Raw genomic sequence first — 26,877 nt, 5'->3', positions numbered from 1 at the left:
GCGCGCGCCCGCTTGACATCAGTGAGCCTGGAGAGCTCAAGGCGCCGAAAGGCGCGCTTTTTTAAACTAAGCTCACAATAGTTACAACTTCATCCCCTAACACAAGCTTAATACTCATAATTCGATCACTCTTTCGGGACACGTCCACTACATCATCAATATAATCTCTGTCAATAAGGATACCTACCCCATTCCTACCCCTAGTTTTTCCCGAATACCAAAGCTTATAACCCCATGGAGCTATTTCTCTTGCCTTGTTTCCAACCCACTTAGTCTCCTACAAACATAATATGTTAATTCTCCTCCTTCTCATAACCTCTACTACTTCGACTAATCTCCCTGTCAAAGAGCCAATGTTCCAAGTCCCAAAACGCATCCTACTACCCTTACCCTTACCCCTGCCCTTACCATGAAACCTTGGATAGTTAACACCACCATCGGGTGGCGCGCCGCTTCCGGGCGACGGCCTGAAATATAAGGTAACTTTCTTTGTTTTACAAAAAAATATAAGGTAACTTTCTTTGTTTTACAAAAAAATATCTCTGGATTTTTTTTAATAAATTACAACTAATTGATAAATACAACTTTACACAATATAGCATGGTATAAAACTACTTATTTATCAATTAGAAATTGTAGTAAACAATTAGTTATTAAGCAAAAGATAGAGTTACGGTAAAGAGAGACGACAAAGAGTGAAGACTTACATCCTTTTTGTCTTGAGGTAACAGAAAGGGGTCCTTGACACTGAGGCCTGCTACTATTGTCAGGACAGGGTCAAAGCAGCGGAAGATGGCACCCATTATAAGCATCTTTCCAAGTTTTGGATCCACTGGCAGCATTGCCAAGTATCTCCCTGATTATACACATATTGCAACTTGTAAGAGTATTTCTCCCCCAAAAAATATTCACATCTAGTACAGTTTCACATACTAACCAAGATTCGAAAGATGCTCATTCTCATCCAAAGCTCCTATCCTTGTCAGGAAACCAATTGCATTTTGGACCTAAAAACAGAATGCGACATCTATGACTTCAACCTTCAAGGAAACAAAGTCTAGATAAAAATTAAAACGCCAGGGTGAGTGGCCATATTTTACACTCACTCCGAAAAAACAATGAACCAATGCAGTCCAAACTCATACAGAACAAAATTTGTACATGGAACTATGGAAGGCATAGAAAAAAAAGAAGGGGACGACAAGGAAAACAAATGAATAACAAAAACATTGCATCACCTTTGTACAACATAGAAAAATATTCTCATTCACTACTAGAAAAATAAGTATTTAAGAGCAAGACACGCTGCGAAGACAAACCCACTAAGGAAGCGAGGTGTGAGGTGTGAGGGCACAGAAAATTTACGATGAAGAAAATATACCTATTCTTACAATATACTCTTACACTTCTAAAATCTCTCTCCTCTTTCTGCCTTGCAATTGTACATTTATATTAAGTGAATGTCATAATTTTAAGGAACTTCACCAACTCCCCTTTTGTAGTAAATGAGTTTATATTAAATAAAGAGCTTTTTAGAAACGTCTATTTAACGGAGTACATATTCATAAGTGTGAACTTGGAATTTTAATGAATGGTTCTTACAGTATGAACTCATGTATTGATGTATCTTAAATAAATCATAAAAAGTTAAAAACGCATCACAAAGAGTTAAAACCTTGTTATATAATTACAGGATAAGAGGGGCATGATCATGGCTTTAGTAGTTTCATCAGGCCTTAGAGGCCACACTCCAGTCCCTTTAGACCACCTAAATAACACCTTAGTAAAGCTGCCGAAAGACAATCACCTCCAGTCCCTTAATAATTTAACGCAGAAATATATTAGTCCAATAACTTACTGCCAATGGTGCTGGTGGCTGTAGAGCTGATGACAAAAATTCTGCAATACTCCCTATTTGCAAACTTTTTATTTGCAAACAGAGAGAATTTAGTGGAGTTCTCAGTAGCTCAGGGAGTTGGTAGTCAGCAAAAGCATCATATACACATCTAGGATACAAATGATAGCACTCGCCTGGCTGCACACGACCAGCTCGTCCCCTACGCTGTAATTTAAATACAAAACAACATGCACGATTATCAAATGACTCAGAATGATAAATTTTTCGGACAAACATGCAATTACAAAGACATGGCAAACTCCTGGGACAATTTCTTTAACTTAAGCAGATTTGGTTCCTGATAAAACCATTAAAAGTTAAAGAAACCCCAAGTAAGCATTGTAGCACTGTAAGAAATATGCCTCTGCAGCAACAACATGCAAACACAAGCAGCAAAGTTAAAGTGAAAGTGTGATAACTTGCAAAATAGAAATGATAAATAACTCCCAAAAATTAGCATGCAAAACTAAAAGATAGAAATTGACCCAAAACAAGGGGACTTTGGTTACAATGATCTGAGCAAGAACTAATAGCAAAGTCCACCTATGAAAGAAATTAACCATGAGGGCACTCACTTGCCGCATAGAAGCCTTAGATATCCAAGAGGGCAGTAAACACGGGGTGTTGTTCAGAGCATCATAAGTAGTCTCTTTAGCTTTCCCGCAATCAACAACAAAAACTACGTCATTGATTGTGATGCTAGCCTCTGCCATATTTGTAGCCAACACTATTTTACGCACATTTGGGGGTGGTCTTTCAAATATCAGTTTCTGCAAACATGTGGCCATAAAAGACCTCGCATTAGAAAGCTAAATAAGGGCCTTTATAAGAGAGCTGGAGAAAGAAAATAATTCAAGATATTAATTTTTAAAAACAGCACTCAAACTAACTAACAGAGAGAAGCCGGGGTGCAATGATTAGAAATGAGAACTTTAATTTTAATACGAAGTATACATAAAAGAGATACAGAAATGATCTACCTGTTCAGATGTAGCCATTGACCCATGACAAGTAAGTAGCAAAACCCTGTTTGGGTCTCCTAGCAAAGGGTGGGCTTTAACTTGTTCCTTCAAACAACTAATATCCTCCCATCCAGTCATGAAAACCAAAACAGCACCTGGCCGTTCCTTCCGGCATATATGACACAAGACTGCTTCAATGAGATTAAATCCAATACAATCCGGCGACCAACATGACAGAGAATCTCGTGCACGAGGAGTGTAGTTTTCAAAGCTTGAATTTTTCAAAGCATCCTGTTAGCATATTTAGAGGCACTAGAAAACATAAGTATCACTACAAAGGTCCACCTCTACCTAAAATCTAGTCAACCAAGAAACTCAAGCCCTAGATAGGGTTACTGATAACTGGCAACGCAGTAGAAATTGTAAAGCAAGTTTATTATTTTTAGAAGTGCATTCTGGATTTATTACATACAAATTCTCTTGTTCTGGATCCAATACACACACAAAATATTTGTCACGTCTGGATCTATTATTTTTATTGGTGCATTTTAATTATATGCAAAAAAAAAGGCAAATTTTTACGTTAAAGAAAAATGTTGGATAATAATTAAGGAAACATCTCATAGATATAAAATTAAAACTATATACATAAATACATAATCCATAAATTAAACCAACGGAATGAATGGGATATAGAGTCCATTCCAAGATTTCCAATCCATACCATGTTAGTGAACCAAATGAACCCTCAACAAAATAAAAAAATTAGCTCCTACGCATGCGCTTTAGGATGGAGTAATGTTTTGGTGGAAAACTTGTCATGTCCATGTTAAGTCTCATGTTCATTTCGTGTTGTTCACAAAATTTATGAGAAGTTACTACCTCTGTCCCAATTTAATCGTCACACTTTCTTCTTACGTCGGTCCCAATTTAATTGTCACATTTCCTTTTTATGACATGGACCAACCAATATTTTGTTACCTCTCTCTTCCCACTACCAAAAGTTAGGGCCCCACACCCTCTCGCATTCAATTAAAAAAAACCTTCTACTATTTCCCATCACATCTACTTTTCTATTAAAATATAATAGATAAAGTCAACAACTACTTATCGCATAAAACTCCGTGAAAAGCTTGTGACGGCGATTAAATTGGGACGGATGAAGTATGTAAAAGGTAGGATGCATAATATGACAAAATAATCAAAACAAGTCGTGTTCAGGTTAATTATGTGTTGTGTCGTGTCAACTTCATGTTATCTACTCCCTCCGTCCCTTAAAACTCGCCCCGATTTGACCGGCACAAAGGTTTAGGCAATTTAATTGACTTGTTAATTTATTAGGTGGTAGTTGATAGTGAAGTATTTATTTACTCCCTCCGTCCCTTAATACTCACACCGTTTTGACTAGACACGCTTGCCAATGCACAACTTGGACCATCAATATCTTTAACTATATATTATAATAACTTATAAAAATATTAATATTTTGAAAATATATATTAAGATGAAGCCAACAATATATTATATACTAACATTTATTTTCATATACTAAAAGTAAAATAGGGTTAAAGTGAATTATGTAAATAGTGCAAAAAGTCAAAACGGTGCAAGTATTAAGGCACAGAGGGAGTAATATAGTTAGTGGAAAATGTGACAAAATGAAGGGGTGGGGGTGGGGGTGGGTTGAATTTTTTAATGTTATTTTAAGGAAATAAGAATATATGTGGGTCCAAGGTAAGTGAGAGAAATGATATATTATTAGTAAAAGTATGCCATTTATAGAAACGGGGTGAGTATTAAAGGACGGCTTTATAAGGAAAGCGGGGCGGAGTAATTCTAAGTAACTTTGTACTTGTGTCATGTCAGTTTCGATCATGTTGTCGTGTCGTGTCAAAGACATCCGACTTTGCCTAAATTAAACTTGTAGCTCAGATCATAGTGCATTAGCAAAACAAGTTTGCTTTGCTAGAAATCTATAAGAGGGCCCGGAGCAGCAATGCCCAAGTTTTCTTGTGTCACATAGTTATTACAAATGTTCTAAATAAGAAAAGAATCAAACCATGTTATTTAAGATTATGTAGCCTTTTGCTGAATTTGTTTGACAACATAATACACCCAATAAAAATTCTAACTTAATCTCAAAGGAATTTGTTTTAAAAAAAATCTCTTAGACTAGATTCGTACACTTTACAAAGTTGATTATTTTAAAACAAAAGCTAAAAATAAGAAAATAAACGAAGAGCAACAACTGTATCAAAATAATGGGTTGACATCATGGAAAAAAACGCGGTTGCATTGTCGTGGAAACCGCTTGCAACGGTCAAATAGAACGGACCGCTGATTTCGCGGGGTGAATTTTTCTTTAAAAATCACGCAAGTCAAATTTTCAGCTTCTAAATACTCGTACACTACTCCGTATATGGGATTCTTATAAATTAAAATTAATTTATACATACTTCTGTGGTATACTTAAACTTCATACTCCTAAGTTGGTAAATGTGGAAGGATGCTGAAGAAAGGGAAAAACAAGGAGTAAATTTCTAAAACAGTAAATGGGGAATGGGGAATGGGGAAGGGTACAAAAGGAAAATAAAATGATGTGCCAACAACACGTCGCCATGTGGAGCTGGTGATAATTATTGTTAATTCTTTTTATTTTCTCATTGATAATTGTCCACATGTCCCTTACCCCGCTTCTTGTGGGAGCCTCTTTGAGGCAATGGGGTAATGATGATAATTGTCCACATGCCTTACCTTCCCAAGACAGCTATATTTAACTTTCTGCCAACTTTTTGTACTTTGTGCAATTACAAAAAGGAATTCAAAAGGACACATTCTCTCTCTCCTTTTTTTTTACATCTCTTTTCTCCTTCGTCTTCATCGGCTACCTCCATTAACAACAAATATCAGTTCTTGATTTTACGGCCGTGAAAATTATAAAACTCGTTATAGAACTGCATTCCACCGTTACAGAACGGCCAACGCGCCGAGTTTGGTGTGATTTAAGATGCACCGTTTCATAACAGGTTTTTGCAGAGCGGTGAGTCTGAACTCTGAAACCCGTTATAAAGCGACTGTTCTGTAACGGAACGGCCGAGTTTTATTCCATGGTTTACATAACTTTTTAGGGCATCTCTTTATACAATTGTTAAGGGAAGTTTTCAAGGAAGAATATTGTATCAAAATATGGGATGATTTGAGACAGCTATAAATGTTACTCCCTCCGTATTTATTTAAGAGATACACTTGGCCGGGCACGGGTATTAAGAAGAAGAATTGAATGAAATAAAGTAATAAAACAAGTGGGGTTGGGTAGATATTTTAATAAGTAAAACAAGTGGGGACCATGTCATTTTAGGGGGTGAGGAGTGGTGGTGGGGTGTAGATAGATTATTTAATTAGATGGTGGGGTTGATAAGTTACTAAAAATGGCAAGTGTATCTCTTAAATAAATACGGCCGGAAAAGGCAAGTGTATCCCTTAAATAAATACAGAGGGAGTAAAGACATTCAATTTGGTTTGAGTTTTATAAGAGAACCATTTATTTTACAAACACAAATAGTGGGACACTATGCGTGTAACAGGGGTACCACATGTCGATCCCTAAGTGAATTTATTCTGTTTTACATATAGACATTAGATGTCGAGACATGTTTACTTCCGTAATAACCATACTGCTTCCAATTAAGAAGATTCTAATAACAAGTCAGTGAGAATATTATTGTAAATTAAGTCATAATATTTTATTCTATAAAGTAACATTTTCATTTTTGGATATCCGAAAATAGTAAGTGAGAGGAACCGCTTCAGAAGTAAATCCAACTGATATGTGTGATCAAATAAAGGAAAGGGACCCTTTTATTTTCTGGACAAGTAACAAGAATTATTTTAAAGAGACTTCAAGTGAGGTGTCAACATTATACAAAACACAGGCTAGGGTAAAAAACATCAAGGTCCCAAGTTACTTACAAGTTTCCCGTGTAAAAACATCCTAGACAAATACAAAAGGAAAAGGATCAGCAATGACAAGTTTATCAAATAGGTAAAACAGTATTTATATCATTTAATCAAAGGTGTATCAGTAACAACTTAATATCAATAATTACTTTTGATAGCTTTTAGTGTAAAATTTTGGCTCAAACTTTCAACAGAACTAAGCATCTGCAGAACAAGAAGAAGGATAGCATCACAACACAAACAGAAATGAAAAAGATAGAACGGCAAACATCTAACACTGATGCACTAGAAGGAATAAGTTGCAACAATCAAGTCAAATAAATAGTTACCATAAAGCATCTACACTCTACATTGAGTTTCCAGTCAAGCACAAACCTCAACAAGAGTGGTAATCTGATTCTTTTTCTTCCTTGGGACCAATTGTTTTTGTGTTTTCCAGACTTTTTCTTGGCCGTAGTCATCAATTTGGTTGAATGACGTCAATTTATATCCTGTAATTTCCAGTACATCTTCTAAGAAATGAGCCCTCACAGGATATGTGAATCCCTGTTAAGATTAAAAGTAAAGTAAGAAGAGTGCGGTTATATAACACAAAAAACTATCATTGTTTCCTTTCCATTCCATCCAAAGACGCTCCTACACTCACTGGTATATGAATCATTGGGGCTCCACCAAAGTAATTGGAAAACAGCTCCGCATTTAATGTTGCACTCATCAGAATCAATCTCAAATCCCGACGCCTAGGGAGAAGATCCTTTAACACGATCAATAAAAAGTCTACGACATTCAAACATCAGAATGATTAAGATAAAAATATGGGCTTGAGATATAAGACAGACATGAAGCTAGTACTCAACATTCACACCTTCGTTCATTCCTCGCTCGTGAATTTCATCCACAAAGACATGGGTCACGCCATTCAAGTTGCGATCACTCAGCAAGCGCCGCAACAAAATACCACTGGTACAAAAAAGTAGGTGGGTATTTTTCCCTTTCATTCCTTCTAACCGGACTTTATAGCCAACCTAACAAAAAATGTGTGATGTATTGTAGGAATTGAACAAAAAGACTTCTATACAGACAAAATAATTTGAGCCAAAGAAGTTGTAGGAGAACAGCCATTTCCAAGCATAAAAGTAAATCAAGGGTGGAAGAGTTGCTAGATGGCCTAATGACTTGTGATCCTAATGCAGAATAATTCAGGCAGATTAACACTTACAGATTCACCAAGAGGTTCTCCTCTCTCAGTGGAGACTCTTTCAGCGACCGCCATAGCAGATATTCTTCGGGGTTGTGTGCAGATTATGTTACAGAAGGCACCACGACCTGACTCTATCTCTGACTCTATTATATACTGAGGAAGTTGGGTGGTCTTACCACATCCAGTCTCACCCGAAATCACAATTACCTGTGTATTGAACACATTTAAGCAATGAGATTATAAATATCCCCATAATATTAAGATGAGATGGAATTGTCCAGCACCAAACTGGCCTTAGGGAGCATAATGAAGCAGATAGTTCAATTCAAAAATGTTTTCTTAGTTGTATATGTTGCTGGTGGCAAGGAAATTACAATATAGCCTGACAAAAATTCATTGCAAATATATTCCATGGAGCTTCTTTCACTGGTGTACGATACTACGATGTTATGGACATGCATAAATGCGTTATAGGTGGACTGTTATGATTTGCCGGAGTTAACTCTCTGTTTTCTATCTATCATTGTTCCATAACGGTTTTCTTTTTCTCTCTGTAACACAAAATACACAAAGTGGAGGCAAACAAGCACATATATTTTAGTCCATCAAAATAGCACGCTAAATTTAAATTTCAACTACCCTTTTTCTGTATGACAGCTTTTAACCTCAATTTTCCTATTATTATTATTCATATCAAGTTATTAAGATGCAAGTCAAAAACTAGCAACATGTGGTTGGCAAAAGGCAAAATTGCAAGTCAAGTACGCTGACTCAATCTAGTAAAGATCTAAAATATGCAGGGTGATTGGTACTTGGTACTTGGATTGGGACTTGGGAGTGTGGATATATTGCCAATTCCTTGTTTGGACAAAGATGGGAATAGGTTCTGAGTAAATTATACAGTACCCAAAAAAAATCTTACATTACCCTCCTTCAGACTCTTCGTTAATGGCACTTTTATTCATCCTACCTTCCCTCTCAATTCCCTTCCTCTAGGTCTTTCGATAATGAGAATTCAAGCCTTTAACTCCATTCCCCTTCCCAGTTTAACAAACAAGGCTTTTGACAAATAAGGATTAGAAATTTAGAACTCCAAAACCCTTCTCTATAATAAATTAGATAGTTTTAGAGCTAGGAGAGTTGGGAGGCATGAATTAAATAAAAGCAGCATTGAAGCTGAAAGACAGTCAGGGTATAAAAATTTAAAAAGAAAATTGACCTTTCAGTATACTAGAGTTGTCGTGTTGAAGGTCATGCAGAGCATGAAAAAAGTTTCAAAACTTCATCTCCAGTGCTCAGTAGGTGGCGATATGGGTCATGCAGCCCACCCAAAGATGCACAACCTTTTTTCCCCAAGTTATTTACTTTTTAAAGAGCACCTCACTTCAATGAGGCTGACTAAGGTGCGCCTAAGGTACAGAAAATTCCTTATTGCTTCGGTGCGCCTTGAGCCTTTTATACATTGGTCAGTACACATTCAAACAACTCTCTTAGGAAATGAGACTCCAAAGTCTGGATTAATCACGCTATCCATGAGCTTTAAAAAGTACAATTGTTTCCTACATTGCTCAGACCAATATCGGAGTAGTGTCGTGTCCGACAAGTGATCGGAGGATCCGACACTCTAGATGTAATAAGTTTCATAAAAAGCCACTATACATTTGGGTGTCATGTCGTGTCGAAGTGTCTGACACCGACACCCTCTCTCAACAAAAGTGTCTAAGTAATATAGACTGTTTCTGAACTCCATGTGCTATATATATGCACCATGGCATCGACACTAGGCCTGTAGGCCTCTCTTTTAAATGCCAAGCATTGCTCTCCTTTTTTCTTTTCCTAAACTACAATAAATCATAGCATATGACCCTATATTAGAAATTTTTAACTTTAGCGGTTCGTTTGGTAGGCGGTAAAAGAAATGGTAATTATGCTAATGAAATAGTTTTTATGAGTAAATTCAAATGCCAATGTCTATGGTAACGCTTGTCCGCCCCCAAATTTCTTCTTTTATGCATAAATTTCCACTACAAACATGAAGAAAAACACATGTCCAAGAATAAAGTCCATTACCATGGTCCATGGACATTGGCATGACACAATCTTTGTAAAATTAAATAATAAACTCATAACCGTTATTGTTATTAATACCGATACCAAACAAGCCATAAATCATAACAGAAGCACTTGAATTTTCTTAACAAATATGAAGCATTAATATTTCCATAACATTCATTCGCTGTTTGAATATTTCTTTGTCTCTTATGAAAATTTATTTAGAAAAATTTTCCTTTTTTTCCATACAAAATATACATATAAAAAACATTTAGCCCTGTACACTGGAAACTAGTTGGAGAAGACAATGAAGTCAGGATAACACAAAACTCAGTTTCACTTATTTGCCAAATTGCCACAGCAAAGGGGCATTTATGAAGCTGATACATGTGGGCTTACAAAAATATGGAGAAGTAGCATAGACCCTTCTCGGTAAGCATGATATCCCAGGCTTCCACCAACTAACCATGGAAAACTGGATCCTCAAAATCATTCTGAAGCTCTTAACATAAAAATATTAAAATAGAAAACTTCAGTTATAATTTGCAGACTCCATCAGCTGCTTCTACATTGGATCTAATATTCACTAAAATTCTAAAAATCTGCCATCAAACAGCTTTTAGATATAGAAAGCATTATGTTATTCTATTTTTTAAAAAGAACATATAGACAGCATTTAACGAATAAAGAAAGAAAACATGAAACGATCTAACTCATACTTGGTTCTTTGCAATTGCTTGAAGAAGCCTCTCCTTCTCACTGAATGCAGGCAGTGATTTCCGGAATTCCAGCATCTTTCTACCTTCAGGAGATTCCTACACATGGAAGTAGACAAAGATCTAAGGAATAAAGCAGCAAATCAAGGAAAGTGGAGACCAAAATTTTCATGAAGAGTGAAACACCAGTACACCACTCATCATGACATGCACAAACTGTAGATACTTTGTTCAGACACACTTCTAAAACCTCTTGTTGGCATCATGACATGCATAAAAGATTTCAATGTTCAAACAATGTGATTTTGGAAAAATTAACATTAATAATCTCAACTGTGGGTGGCTTTCTCATTTTAATCCCTGCTATTGTTTAACCCAGATTACTCCCAACTATACAGGGACCCTTCTTAAAACAATCTTACCTACGCGGGAACTTACGCAACCGGTAAGAAAGATGTTATTCCCTCCAAAATGCATTAATTTCCCTGACTTCCTTCACTTGATGGTGGAACACTGGAATCCACCCTTTCTCCCAGCAACTTCTCCTTCAACGTTCTCTCATTCTCCATATATTTCTTTTTATTTTCTTTCTTCAATTCACGGTTTTGAGATAAGCAACAGCAAGAGAATTAAACACGAGGGAAAAGAAATACAGAGTAGATGATACTGTTGGGGTATTAATTTATTAACCTATGGTTGTGGCTAATTAAAGTCTTTAATGGGCTCAATTTCTACCTTAATTTAGTGCTGAGTTTTGCAAAATTCTAGAGAGGGTTTCATTTGTGTATGAAACTTGTGATGGTGGTATTTTATATCTGCAATTACTCACCGAAGGTCCTACAACCCTAATTGGCCTGAGATGGAGAGGAGGGAGACACATGGACGCTTGAGGGAGATTAAGTGAGAGAAACGACTGCTGGAGAGAGAAACAAAGATGGTGAGGAGAGAGATATGGTGAGGAGGTGGGTTAGTGGTGGTAGTGGTCTCATGGTGGCCTGGTGGCTGCTGAAGTAGGGATGGGAAGTATGAAGGGATTGAAGGGTAGGGCATGACTTTAAAGAATAAAAAATAATTGCAAAAAAAACGAATTAAAAAGTGACATGTGCATCGTTTAACCTTCTCAGCAGGTTAAAATATTATTGAGACTAATTTGAGAACAGTCACCCAAGACTTGGGATTATTCAAGGTTAAAGTATAGTTGGAATTGAAATAAGAAGCCCGCCTATAGTTGGGATTATTAGCGTTGCTTTTTCCTATGATTTTAATACAAGTTCTATCTTTATGGATGTCTTAGATCTTTATAATGACTGGAAAAAAAATTATATCTTCAATCCTACATGAAGTACAGAACTTAGACATTCAAAGATGATCAGTGCTGATTTTCAGAAATTTATTCTACAAGCAAAAGGACCATAAGTTTGCTCATTACCATATAATCCTCTGTTCTTTTTTGTCCTACCCCCTTTCCATTTCATCCCCTCTCTTAAGTTCTTCCACTTTCCCTTTAGTCCTTTTAAGGTAAATTCATTTCCCTACTTTCCCTCCTTTAAGGCTAGCCCCTCAATCTTGAACCCATTTAACACCTTAGTAGTTCTCTCTCCTTCAAAAGTAGAACCTCATCACATGGGTTGTACATCCCTCCTATTCACCTTGGTCTTTGTAACTACATTAATTGGGTAGAAAATAAAAGAATGTCGAGAGTACGAAAAGATGCCCATTTGAGATAATTGATATTTCATACGAATGCCGAACACACCTGCCAAGTCCTCTGCATATTACGCAACTGCAAGCTCCTCCTTTGAAGAATCCTTTCCATTACTGAATCATCCATCATATCATTTGGATTCTCACCCAAAGTTATGTTGCTATCTGCATTAGAGGTCTTACATTCCAGTGCACCATCACTGGATTTACCAGAATCCAACTGTATCCTATCTAGATGCTCCTGAAGTAAACCTTCCACTCTCCTTTGTACGCTTAACGGAATTGCCACCTGCATAATTGTAAACTCCTTAGCAATAGAAACAGAGTATCTCTTAAACAAAAAAACACAAATGCCGCCAAAAGAAGAACAAAGATTTCAACATAGTTTAAAAAATCTGAGTACACAGTGACATTACCTCTCTTTGTGGCCGCTTATCATCAAGGTCTGGCCGATAATTGGGAAGAGGGGCCTTGCTTGCAACAACCACTTTCCCATATACCTCACTAACAATACAATACAGAGCCTCGCATGAGAATTGACATCTCAATCAACAAGCAAATAAGAATGATAATACATTGACCATGAAATATTGCTTTGTCATACCAGTAAAGTCCCATCCTTTTAGCAAGATTTGATATCTGCTCAAAATCTCTCCTATCCCTTTTGTCTCTAGATACAATCTCTTGCTCTTGTTCATTGCGTAACAACATGCTAAGTTTCCATTTCCACTCATCAACATTTGCCACTGAAGAAGATGCCTATCAACCATATCATAACTTTTATTCAAAATTACAAAAATAATATCTCATTTAAACAAGTGATTAAGTGTTTCACCTTCCTAAGCTAAATAGATATGTCCGCAACACTTTCTTAGTCATGCACCAAAATACCTAATAGGCTAACATTACATCATTCGAGCTCCCATTTACTTGAAGTCCCATTCTTCTCATACATAGAAAACCTGGTTGTTTCATAGTTCTGTTTTACAATGCAGTACTGCCTTCAATATTAAAGAAGTTAACCAAATAACTGACATCAATTTTATTTTAGCAAATAACAGAGAAAATTTTATGTTTGCCTTCATTCCCGTTAATAGAATACTCAAATTTCTTCACCAACCACAAAATTTCAAGTCAATTAAGTTATTAAGCAGCAAAATCACCAATCAATAATTTTCACTGAAATAACTATGAACCGTATAAAAACTGAAATTAAACACAATAAAAGTACCGTATTCGTCTCAAAATCGCACTCGTATTCATCGTCGGAGAACTGCTCAACAGCGTAACCGGAAAATTGACGATGTGAAGATAGGAAGCGATAAGAACACGGCGAAATGCCGAGGTTATGGCTGATTATTGAACTATTAGATAGTGTAGAAGTCAGATAATTGAAAAGAGCATATCTTGCAGTCGAATTTCTGCATTTGGATAGAGAATAGATCGATTTTCCGCAGAGCAAAAGGAGTCCAAGCTTTGAATGCATTCTAGTGGAGCTTCAAGCATGGCGTCAGCTCCATACTCAAAGACGAATTTGCGTTTCAATTGAATCCCAAATGAATTTCTAATGTCATCATCATCGAGTTCTGAATTGCAAAATGTGATCTTCCCCAAATTTTGAAGGGTTTAGGGTTTATCAATACTACTCCTTCAGTCTTCACGAGTTAACCCCACAATTGGGGTAGAACCGTAGAAATCACTAATGGTACTCACCTTTTTTAAGATTAAAAATAGGGGCCTGCGTAGTTCACTTTATTTTTCTTTATCTGATCTGACCTAGTTATGATCTGTATAGGTCGATTCTGATCTAGATATGAACATGATATGTACATATCAGTTCTAATCTCAACATATTGGTTATGATCTGCACATGATCTGTATAAATCGGTTCTTTTCTGCACATATCGGTTATGATCTCGACAAATCAATTATGATTTGGACATGATCTGATCATACCGGTTTTAATCTAGATAGATTGGTTCTCTTTAAATGATTTATATAGATCGGTTCTGAATTGGACATGATTTGTACAAATCAGTTCTGATTTGGCCATCTCGTTTCTGATCTATACATGATTTGTACAAATCGATTTTGATCTGTACATATTGGTTATGATCAGACATGATATGTACATATTAGTTATGATATGGACATGATCTGATCATACCACTTTTGATATGGACATATCGGTTTATATAGAGACATGATCTATAAAAATCAGTTCTGATCTGACATACACTAGAGGAAAAATCGCCATGTGCTTCCCTTCAAGTGCGGCTCATTTATTAAATTGGCAGCACTTGAGAACAAAAAAAAACATTTTGGCAAGTGCGGGCTAATTTCAAAAAATTGGCAGCACTTGAGATCAAGTGCGGGCTTTTTTAGAAACGAGCAGCACAAAATATTTCCCAAATATTTTCTCTCCTTCCTCTTCCCTGGTTATTGCTCTACCCTAACTTCATTTTTTAGCTTATCTCTCTTCCCCTCTCTGGTTTCTCTCCTTCCTCTCTCTAGTTGTTCTCTGGACGAGAAATTTAAAACTCACAATACTCACTGCATACACCGCAATGTTTTCCCCCACCGGCGCGTCGCCACTGCTTTCCCCCACCGCTGCGTCGTTTCTGTTCCCCCACCGCCGCGTCGTTTCTGTTCCCCCTCTTTTTGGATTGATTAATTTCAATTGCTTGAGCTTTTTTGCTGCTATTGTTATCGGTAATTATATAGTTTTTCTCTATCATATTATAGAACTATTTGGGTTTAAATTGGGTTTTATGATTTAGGGTTTTACTGGTTTATTCTTATTTTTTTATGGGTTATGTTTGATGTTTTAATTTAGGTATTGAATGTCAAGATAATCAAACTGGCGAGTACGGAGTGTGATGTTGCTTGAGGTTCGAAAGCTTCCCTAATGGTTCTTCAGTTTCCAGCGACTTTTTGTGTGTAGATTCTCGTTGATTGTCCTCTATTGGGCTAGCTTGGAGTCGTCGTTACATTTTTCGGTGAGTCAATAGCTCTAACATCAATTTGTGATTAATTGGTTTTGGAAAGTTTTTATTTTTTCGGTCAATTTGATGTGAATTTTTTTGTTAAAATCTGTAAATTTGGATTAATTAGTGTGGGTCATGATGCTCGTTGGTTTATTTGGGTCTTCTATTTGCCTATTTCATAGAAACAACTAGTGAATTCACCAAGACAATGTTTGAATTGGAGGCATTTTCTGGTCGGTAATATGTAGTCATGTTTCAACTTAAGATCAATCACATGGAATGAGCTGATAAAAAAACCTCCATGTTTGAATTTGTTTGGCAAGGGGTTGTATACTCTTTCTTCACTCATTAATGGTTGTATGCTTGTCATTGATTTAGGAGTACAAATTTACTGAATAACCATCTTTCCTTGTCCTAATATGTCATATAAATGAAAAGTTAGCACAATTTTTGGTTTTATATGGCTGATTTTATGTTTTGATGTGTTCACGGTGGCTAACAAATTAATATATCTATTAAATTTCATTCTATATTGTTATCCCATGTATATTGTATTTATATTTACTGAGTTTGACCTGCTCTTGTAGATGGATTGGTTTTACCAGACAGTGAACATTAAGTTTATCATGGCAACCATTTTCAAGAACAGGAAGGGTCATTGCTGGAGGAGGTGTTAGCAATGGGGGGCAGTCATCTTTGATTCCTCCACCTCCGCAAACAGGTCTCACAGCAGTATCAAGCAAAGGCGGGCGTACAACAGTCTCGCATAGCTTAAACTCATAGCCACCACGACCAGTTTGAGTATTTTCGTTCTTCTGAACTAATCTATGTGGTGTACGATCAACATACTTGTGAACCTCCTGTTGTTTTATCGGTACTTCAGGCTCAACACCATCATTTGAGCTAAGTTACTTGATGTACCCCACTTTGTGGTAATGCCATAAAATATCTAAATAACAATAAAGATCTTTGACTTATTAGTTTATACAAAATGGTATACACACTAAATATCAATTTATAAATACTTTAAGAAATAGGCTAAAACTTCTACCTTGATCATCAGTGACAGAGGGCATAAGTTATTTTCTTTTGAAGGAGGTGAAGGAAATAATGCCCTTGGTCCAAGTATGCATTATATGTTAAGTCTAATAAGTGCGGTTCAGTATTAATTAACAAGTTAATAATTCAGTGAGATCAAGTGAGCTGAATGCCTAGCTAGAGGCCGCTTCAGTTCAAGTGGAATTAATGATATTAATCCACAGCTTACTCTTGACTGAACCCGTAGGGTCACACAAATAGTACGTAAACGGATCAAATATTTAATGGCATTAAATACTCCATCTATGGATATTCGGAATCGACGGATCTTGGTTTCAGTGGGAGCTGAGATCGTCACAGGCAAGAAATGAATGCTCCAGAAACGATGATATTGCCGGAAACGGAAATATAGATCGTATCGGAAATATAAATATTATCCAAGTCGTAGATGTTGCCGGAGACGGAAACATGGTACGCATCGGAAAATATTATCGGAAATGGAAATATTGCCGGAATCGGAAATATTGCCGGAAACGGAAATATTGTCAGAATCGGAAATATTGTCGGAATCGGAAAATAATTCCGGAAACGGAAATATTAAATATTTGTTCGAAACGGAAATTAATTCCGGAATCGGAAATATTAAATATTGTTCGTATCGGAAATGAATTCCGGAATCGGGAAATTAATCGGAAGCGTATCGTACGAATTAGCATCGGACGAGGCCTGCCAGACGAAGGCCCAGCACGAAGCCGGGCCATCGCCCAGCAAGCCAGCGCGCCACAACGCACCAGCCAAGGCTGCGCCAGGCCCACCGCAAGGCAGGCCCAGCGCGCGCGCCAACGCTGCGGCAGCGTGTGGGCCTCGTGGCAATGGGCTGCGAGCTCGCGGGCTGAGCGCGCGCGCATGGCGCCCCTCGTGGGCTGCTGTGCGTGCGTGTGTGTTGGTGTGCTATACGAATCCTAAAGCTATCAGGTTTCGACTAATGATTAAATTCCTAAACCTAAAAGGATGAATTAATTAAATAAGAATTCTATTAGGATTCTAGTTTAATTAATTCGTATCCTAATAGGATTACGATTCCCTTTCCATACCTCTATAAATAAAGGCCTAGGGTCATTATTTTGTAGAGAGTATTCAAGTATTCAAAGTGATTTTTGAGAGCAAAATTTCAGTCATACAATTGCCTATACTAGCCGAAAATTCTAAGTACCTTAAGGGCGATCCTAGTTGGTCAAGCTTAAGGCGGATCCGGACGTGCTGTGGACTATCTACGGAGGGACGACACTTGGAGTCCTAAAGACTTGTTCTTGTTCGGTTCGGGCGCAGCTAGGGAAGGCACGCAACAAAGTGTATGCATCTAAACTATGCTAAATGATTATGTGTAAATAATATGCTTTCCTGGCTTTATGGTTTTTCCGCATGATTTATGAATTGTCATATGTATCATAACCTAACAGTGGTATCACGAGCCTCTTATTATTTTCATAATCTAAATTGCATGAACATGGTTAAATATTACAAATTTGCAAGAATTAAAAGGGGTGATTAATTTTCGTAATTGTTAATTAATTGCAAATTGCGTTTATTTAATTATACGTACGCAGTTTTTCGGCAGTTTCTTCGTTACTCATCCAAATCGAGTGATTTTTGTGTCAATTCCGCATGTAAAAGGCATTCTAAAATTTTAACAAAAATATTATTTTTCTGCCGAACCCAGAATTCTCAAATTCGAAGCCTAACTATGACTTTTCGGAGGTTTTAGTTTTTCGAATGCAAAATTTCGTAAATTTAAGATGTTAAATTAAATATTTGCGATTCTTGTTGATAAATCTTGAATTTTTGATTGACCTACTGTATATGTTTAACAAGTTTGAATGCCTAGCCTTGTTAATTATGCAATATAATTTGTAATTATGATTAATTTGTTGAAAATTGGAATAATTTAGAATTAATTTGATTTTCATAATTAGTTGTAATTTAATTAGATACCTATGATTAAAAACCACCATAAAAATTGTAAATTTATGTTCAATTTTAAATTTTTATGACCTAGACTTGAATCCATGTTAATCAGAAATCAATTAAATAATAAATTTTCGATTTTTCGCCCTAAAATTATGAAATTAATATTATTTATTAATTTGTCATTAATTTTGAGTATAAATTTTAAATTTTTATGCGATTCGCTCATATAACTTGCACGCATAAAGCAATGGACGCTACGTGTTACCCTTAAGGGGTGTTGTATAGTGCGGGCATGTGACGACGAGCAAGGGAGCTCGTCGCCCATGCGGTACGAATGCAATGAGCAAGGCCATGGTGCACGAGCACAAGGCAGCAGCCCTGCCTTGTGTCGTGGGCTGTGTGCGATGGGCGAATGGGCGAGGGCGAGAGTAAGGCACAGGCAGTCGCGTGTGGGCAGCAAGCGAGCTGCGCCACAGCGCGCACTGCCTCGCGCAAGCGTGCGGAGCCTCGCGCGCAGCGAGCCCAAGCTCGCGTGCCACGAGTGCTACGCCCAGCATCGATCGCTCGCGCGCAGCGAGCGCTATTGTGCGTACGACGAGCGCTGCGCCCAGCGATGGCAAGCAGCTTGCTTGTTGCGACGTGCGACGTGCGCTGCGCCCAGCGATGGGCTGCGACAGCATGCTTGTTGCGTCGAGCGCTGGCACGCACAACGAGCACCAGCTCGCGTGATGCCTTGCGATGGTGAGCAGCAGCGATGCGACGCAGCGCATGGGCTGCGCGCACATGGCCAGCGATAGCTGTGTGCGTATGGCCCATGGGCGTGCGTTGCGTGGGATTGTTGCGTTACGATTAGATCGTTTTGAAATTTTAATTTGAAATTTTCAGTTTACTTAATTTTAAAATTAATAATTTAAATTAATTTCTTGGATTTTAATTTTGAATATTGTAATTAAAATAAATTTTTATTTATTCTAATTATTTTACTAAAATTAAAATCATGAATTAATTTAAATACGACTGAAATTAAATTAAACTTTTTGGATTCAATTATAAATTTATATGAGCTATAAATTTTAATTAAATTTGTATGTTTCCGGTTAGACTAGAAATACATTTTTATGTTTAAAATTAGTAAAGCATATGAATTTATTGGTTTAAGTGGGAGCCCTTTTTAGTCATAAACTCTTCATTAGGTCTACAAATCCTTAAGGTTAAAACAACTTGATTAGAATTAATAAGGACTGAATAATTTGTAGATTATTGGTGCCCTTGATTAATTGCTGCAAATGTTTATGTGATGCATAATGTGTTTTACTAACCAGCTATGTGGGCCATTCATGATAATGAATGGGTGAATGGTATATATTGTATATGTACTGTTTTGCAGGTTATGAAGTGACTAGTATGGCCCAAAATAGGATAGAAAATATGGTCTGCGTACCATTAATTTGAACGTAATTGGTCTAAAGTACCAAAGTTGTTTTTCAATTCAAATATGGTCTGCGTACCATCAAATAGTTGTAATTAGTTTTAATTATAGCTTATCCTATTTGAAGAAAATGGTGCCTCCCACGGGGATTTTCAAGATGGACTTTGAAGTTAAAGCTTCAAGATGAAGTCGGGCCATACTAGATCACATTTATCTTATGCATGTTTTAAGTTATTTATTGCTTTTAAATATGTCTTAAAATGCATGAGATCAAAAGCTTGATTATGTTGCATGATTAAGGATTTTAGTTCACTTAAAATCTAACCAACATAGTAAGAGCCTTAAGTTCCAAACTTAAAAATTGAGTTAAAAGGTGCCATGCCAAAATATACACTTGCTTGGATATCCTTTACATCAATCTAGTAATAGTTTTCGCTCAGCGAGGTGTTACTTATTGGTCCTAAAGGGGCAAGGTACACAAATAATTGTGAGTACATGTTAGTTTTGGTGAAATTCAACGATATAAGTAAGGAGTCCTTTTATGTCGTGGCAAAATCGATAGGTTTACCTAATAAGTTCTTAGACGTACCTATCAACCAAGAATAGTTTCTAGACTATTAGCAAAAGGCTTTTTCTTACCTAAGATGTTTTAGGACTAAGTCGACAAACTGTGCTTAGTTCTTCAATGATTTTAGGATCTTGGAATCATTTTATTCACACCTGCCGGAACACATAACTTGAATAAAATGCTTAATGAACATTGAATTATGCATGTATGCTAGAATTTAAGTTTATTAAGAGAAACTGTGAATGGTTATTTATTTGTTTATTCTTTTCAATTGTAGTTTTAAATATGGCAAACAACAATTCATTCAACATTCGATCAATTCTCGAAAAGGAGAAGTTGAACGGGAAAAACTTCCTTGACTGGCAAAGGAACTTGCAAATAGTTCTTATGCAGGAAGAAAAGGAGTATGTCCTAGAAGAGGCGATGCCCGAAGCCGCAGGCGACGGGGTCACTCAGGCAGCCCTCAATCGTTGGATTGATGCCAACAAGGATGTGAAATGTCTAATGCTCGCCACCATGAGTGCAGATCTGCAGAAAACGTTCATCAACTCAGATGCTTTCACAATCATCAGTGAGTTGAAGAACATGTTCCAAGATCTGGCTCGAGTCGAAATATTCGAGACTCATAGGCAAATTCTTGAGACCAAGCTTAAGAAAGGCGAGCCCGTAAGTCCACATGTTCTCAAAATGATTGGACTCATTGAGAATATGAGTCGGTTGGATCAGCAATTTTCTCAGGAAATGGCTATAGACACCATCCTTCATTCTCTTCATAGCGGGTATGATCAGTTCAAACTAAACTACAGTATGAATAGTCTGGAAAAAACGCTCACTGAGCTTCACGGTATGCTGAAGACCGCTGAAAAGACGCTCAAAAGTGATAAGCAGGATGTGCTTATGGTGCGTGGGGGCAAGTTCAAGAAATCTGGAAAGAAGAGGAATGCTAAGAAAGGTGGCAACAAGGCCAGCCCAACTAAGCAAACTGGCGCCAAATCTGTAAAGAGGAAGGTCAGTCAACCCACTTCTGAATCCGAATGCTTCTACTGCAAGAAGAAGGGGCATTGGAAGAGAGATTGCTTGAAGCTAAAGGAAGATCAGAAGAACGGAACAGTCGTTCCATCTTCAGGTATTTTTGTTATAGACTGTATACTTGCTAATTCAACTTCTTGGGTATTAGATACAGGTTGTGGCTCACACTTATGTTCCAATCCACAGGGACTAAGAAGAAGTAGAAAGTTAAGCAAGGGTGGAGTCGACCTACGAGTGGGAAATGGAGCACGGATTGCTGCATTAGCTGTAGGAACTTATTATTTGTCGTTGCCCTCCGGGCTAGTTTTGGAACTGGAAGAGTGTTTCCATGTTCCAAGTCTTACTAAAAACATCATTTCAGTTTCTTGTTTAGATGCTAAGGGATTTTCCTTTTGAATAAAAGACAATAGTTGTTCGTTTTATTTTAAAGAGATGTTTTATGGATCTTCTAGATTAGTCAATGGACTTTATTTATTAGATCACGACAAACAAGTATATAACATAAATACCAAAAAGGCCAAAAAGGATGATTCAGATCTCACCTATCTGTGGCATTATCGATTAGGCCATATAAACTTGAAACGCTTAGAAAGACTTCAAAAGGAAGGAATTCTAGAACCATTTGACTTAGAGGATTATGGTAAATGCGAATCATGTTTACTTGGCAAAATGACAAAGCAACCTTTCTCTAAAGTTGGAGAAAGAGCCAATGAACTATTGGGTTTAATCCATACAGATGTATGTGGACCAATGAGTACAAATGCTAGAGGTGGTTTCAGCTACTTTATCACTTTCACTGATGACTTCAGTAGATATGGTTATGTCTACCTAATGAAGCATAAGTCTGAATCCTTTGACAAATTCAAGGAATTTTAGAGTGAAGTAGAGAATCAATTAGGCAAGAAGATTAAGGCACTGCGGTCTGACAGAGGCGGTGAATATCTGAGCTATAAATTTGATGACCATCTGAAAGAATGTGGAATTCTATCAGAATTGACTCCTCCTGGAACACCACAATAGAACGGTGTATCGGAACGAAGGAACAGGACCTTGCTAGACATGGTCAGGTCAATGATGGGTCAGGCCAAACTTCCATTAGAATTTTGGGGACATGCACTAAATACAGCTGCACTCACTATAAATAGAGCTCCGTCTAAAGCTGTCGAAAAGACTCCATATGAATTATGGTTTGGAAAGCCTCCAAATGTGTCTTTTCTTAAGATTTGGGGATGTGAAGTATACGTCAAATGATTAATTTCAGACAAACTTCATCCAAAATCTGACAAATTTATCCTTGTGGGCTATCCAAAGGAAACAAAGGGGTATTACTTCTACAATACATCTGAGAACAAGGTGTTTGTTGCTCGAGATGGTGTCTTTTTGGAGAAAGATCACATTTCCAAAATGACAAGTGGGAGAAAAGTAGACCTCGAAGAAATTCGAGTCGAACAACAAACTCTAGAGAATGCTCAAGATGACATTCAGGATGAAACTCAGAGATCTTTAGAAGAATCTGGTGAGAATCATGGCCAATCTAGAAATGTTACCCCGTGTAGATCGCAAAGATATAGATCTCAACCGAAAAGGTACTTAGGTATTTTGACGAACGAGAGCTATGACGTTCTATTACTTGAAAGTGATGAACCTGCGACTTACAAACAAGCTATGACGAGCCCTAGCTCCAAGCAATGGCAAAAAGCCATGCAATCTGAATTAGACTCCATGTTTAAAAACCAAGTATGGGATTTGGTCGATTTGCCAGATGGCTACCAAGCCATTGGAAGCAAATGGGTTTTCAAACTGAAAAAGGACAAGGATGGGAAACTTGAAGTTTTCAAAGCTAGATTGGTTGCAAAAGGTTACGGGCAAGTCCACGGTGTGGATTACGATGAAACCTTTTCACCAGTTGCAATGCTAAAGTCCATTTGGATAATGTTAGCAATCGCTGCATATTACGATTACGAAATATGGTAGATGGATGTCAAAACTGCTTTCTTAAACGGCGTTTTAACAGAAACTGTGTTTATGACACAGCCTGAAGGTTTTGAGGATCCAAAGAATGCTAAAAAGGTATGCAAGCTAAAGAAGTCAATCTACGGATTGAAGCAGGCATCTAGGAGCTGGAATATACGTTTTGACGAAGCAGTCAGTGACTTTGGTTTCATCAAGAACGCAGACGAATCTTGTGTATACAAGAAGGTCAGTGGGAGCAAAATTGCCTTCCTAGTATTATATGTCGACGACATATTACTTATTGGAAATGACATTCCTATGTTGAACTCTGTCAAGATTTGGCTTGGGAAATGTTTTTCGATGAAAGATCTAGGAGAAGCACAGTACATATTGGGCATCAAGATTTACAGAGATAGATCTAAAAGGATGATTGGACTTAGTCAAAGCACTTATATCAATAAGGTGCTTGATAGGTTCAAGATGGCAGACTCCAAGCGAGGCTACCTACCCATGTCTCATGGAATAACTCTAAGCAAGACTCAGTGCCCAAAAACACTTGATGAGCGTAGACGAATGAATGGGATTCCATATGCATCATTGATTGGTTCAATAATGTATGCTATGATATGTACACGCCCGGATGTTGCGTACGCACTCAGTGCTACGAGCAGATACCAGTCAGACCCAGGAGAGGCGCATTGGACTGTTGCCAAGAATATTCTGAAGTACCTGAAAAGGCACAAAGATGACTTCCTGGTCTATGGTGGAGATGATGAATTAATTGTTAAAGGCTATACGGACGCAAGTTTCCAAACCGACAAAGATGATTTCAGATCATAGTCTGGGTTTGTCTTCTGCCTCAACAGAGGTGCAGTAAGCTGGAAAAGTGCTAAGCAAAGCACCATTGCGGATTCTACAACTGAAGCGGAGTACATTGCTGCACATGAAGCAGCAAAGGAAGCTATATGGCTAAGGAAGTTCATAGGTGAACTTGGTGTAGTCCCCTCCATTAAAGGACCAATAGCCCTGTATTGTGATAATAACGGAGCTATTGCACCAGCAAAGGAGCCTAGACACCACCAGAGAGTCAAGCATGTACTTCGTAGATTTCACCTTCTACGAGAGTTCGTTGAAAGAAAAGAAGTCGAGATAAACAAGATTGGAACTGATGACAACATATCAGATCCATTGACTAAACCTCTGCCGCAGGCGAAGCACAACTCGCACACTGCAGCTATGGGAATCAAGCATATTGGAGAATGGCTTTGATATCCCTGTTTAATGTTTTAAAGTTTTAGAGTTTAAATCTTTGTAAAACATTATTGGTTAATCATTCACAACAAATGAAAAGAATTCATTTTTCCATTTAATTTGTGGTTTATTAAATGATGAGTCCCTTCAATTTGACGATATATTCAAGATAGACTGTCAGGACCAGTCCTGTGACTAAGAAATGTCTATCAAGTGAACTTGAATGTCAAAGGTTGAAAATGGTCCCTAGTCGGAGTTTTCTATAAAATTGGACACATAGAAAACGTTAGACGATTAGAATGCAAGATGACTAGTAGTTCTGTTTCTTGAACTATGTGGACATGGCAATGTCATAATCATTTGCATAGATACTTACTTTGGGAAGACTAGTATCTGACAAGACCTATGAAAATTTACTGTAAGAGATGAAAATCTGTCATAAGTAAATTTCATTAAAATTATTAGACACTAAATCCTCAATACCTGAGTGATTTGAGATTACTTGTTTGAGAACTGGTTGCTTTGACGTTGACCAACCGTCGCACCGTAAAAGGAGGCTATAAAGGCAACGCTCAGGTAATCACCTATCAAACGAAGTCTAATCTCAAGATCGCAAGATTGGGATTGTCCTCCCATAAATCGGGATGAGATGCTTAAAAGTTGTACAAGGCCACTCGGAGAGCTAGAAACTGTGAAATGCATGGCCGTGCTCGGATGAATCATAGGCTATGATTATCTGTTTATTTGATCAGTTGAACTCTGAAATCGAGGAACACCTCTGGACATAATAAGGATGACAACTCTTACCTTATGTTCAAGAGCAAGCATCGAGCGACAAAGGAATTAGGAAATGCACACTTGTCCCTAAGGACAAGTGGGAGACTGAAGGAAATAATGCCCTTGGTCCAAGTATGCATTCTATGTTAAGTCTAATAAGTGCGGTTCAGTATTAATTAACAAGTTAATAATTCAGTGAGATCAAGTGAGCTGAATGCCTAGCTAGAGGCCGCTTCAGTTCAAGTGGAATTAATGATATTAATCCACAGCTTACTCTTGACTGAACCCGTAGGGTCACACAAATAGTACGTAAACGGATCAAGTATTTAATGGCATTAAATACTCCATCTATGGATATTCGGAATCGACGGATCTTGGTTTCAGTGGGAGCTGAGATCGTCACAGGCAAGAAATGAATGCTCCAGAAACGATGATATTGCCGGAAACGGAAATATGGATCGTATCGGAAATATAAATATTATCCAAGTCGTAGATGTTGCCGGAGACGGAAACATGGTACGCATCGGAAAATATTATCGGAAATGGAAATATTGCCGGAATCGGAAATATTGCCGGAAACGGAAATATTGTCAGAATCGGAAATATTGCCGGAATCGGAAAATAATTCCGGAAACGGAAATATTAAATATTTGTTAGAAACGAAAATTAATTCCGGAATCGGAAATATTAAATATTGTTCGTATCGGAAATGAATTCCGGAATCGGGAAATTAATCGGAAGCGTATCGTACGAATTAGCATCGGACGAGGCTTGCCAGACGAAGGCCCAGCACGAAGCCGGGCCATCGCCTAGCAAGCCAGCGCGCCACAACGCACCAGCCAAGGCTGCGCCAGGCCCACCGCAAGGCAGGCCCAGCGCGCGCGCCAACGCTGCGGCAGCGTGTGGGCCTCGCAGCAATGGGCTGCGAGCTCGCAGGCTGCGCGCGCGCGCATGGCGCCCCTCGTGGGCTGCTATGCGTGCGTGTGTGTTGGTGTGCTATACGAATCCTAAAGCTATCAGGTTTCGACTAATGATTAAATTCCTAAACCTAAAAGGATGAATTAATTAAATAAGAATTCTATTAGGATTCTAGTTTAATTAATTCGTATCCTAATAGGATTACGATTCCCTTTCCATACCTCTATAAATAAAGGCCTAGGGTCATTATTTTGTAGAGAGTATTCAAGTATTCAAAGTTATTTTTGAGAGCAAAATTTAAGTCATACAATTGCCTATACTAGCCGAAAATTCTAAGTACCTTAAGGGCGATCCTAGTTTGTCAAGCTTAAGGCGGATCCGGACGTGCTGTGGACTATCTACGGAGGGACGACACTTGGAGTCCTAAAGACTTGTTCTTGTTCGGTTCGGGCGCAGCTAGGGAAGGCACG

At 37.7% G+C, this 26,877-nt stretch overlaps 1 protein-coding gene and 1 long non-coding RNA gene across 2 annotated transcripts in view; one reads left to right on the top strand and one right to left on the bottom strand.

The window, feature by feature from the left end:
• Window positions 1-14,175, bottom strand: part of LOC110805686 (DExH-box ATP-dependent RNA helicase DExH3) — a 28,548-nt gene extending 14,373 nt beyond the window's left edge. The window contains exons 1-14 of the mRNA XM_022011311.2: window positions 13,721-14,175; window positions 13,094-13,248; window positions 12,906-12,993; window positions 12,542-12,778; window positions 10,789-10,884; window positions 8,036-8,224; window positions 7,682-7,841; window positions 7,463-7,593; window positions 7,192-7,362; window positions 2,878-3,150; window positions 2,473-2,667; window positions 1,859-2,062; window positions 938-1,007; window positions 708-856 (exon numbers count right to left, since the gene is read on the bottom strand). Coding sequence (XP_021867003.1) covers window positions 708-856; window positions 938-1,007; window positions 1,859-2,062; window positions 2,473-2,667; window positions 2,878-3,150; window positions 7,192-7,362; window positions 7,463-7,593; window positions 7,682-7,841; window positions 8,036-8,224; window positions 10,789-10,884; window positions 12,542-12,778; window positions 12,906-12,993; window positions 13,094-13,248; window positions 13,721-13,975 — 2,373 coding nt within the window. The 5' untranslated portion in view covers window positions 13,976-14,175. The remainder of the gene's footprint in view (window positions 1-707; window positions 857-937; window positions 1,008-1,858; window positions 2,063-2,472; window positions 2,668-2,877; window positions 3,151-7,191; window positions 7,363-7,462; window positions 7,594-7,681; window positions 7,842-8,035; window positions 8,225-10,788; window positions 10,885-12,541; window positions 12,779-12,905; window positions 12,994-13,093; window positions 13,249-13,720) is intronic.
• A 761-nt stretch (window positions 14,176-14,936) lies between these two features.
• LOC130459784 (uncharacterized) lies at window positions 14,937-16,444 on the top strand. The gene is made up of 3 exons (XR_008919386.1): window positions 14,937-15,201; window positions 15,326-15,488; window positions 16,064-16,444. It is a non-coding gene; the product is annotated as an uncharacterized lncRNA (long non-coding RNA).
• The last annotated feature ends 10,433 nt before the right edge of the window (window positions 16,445-26,877 follow it).

Source organism: Spinacia oleracea, chromosome 4 (genome assembly GCF_020520425.1).
Source record: "Spinacia oleracea cultivar Varoflay chromosome 4, BTI_SOV_V1, whole genome shotgun sequence".
In the NCBI taxonomy this organism is placed as follows: Eukaryota; Viridiplantae; Streptophyta; class Magnoliopsida; order Caryophyllales; family Amaranthaceae; genus Spinacia; species Spinacia oleracea.
Note: the sequence above shows the minus strand (reverse complement) of the source record. Positions and strands in the feature narration are given on the sequence as shown.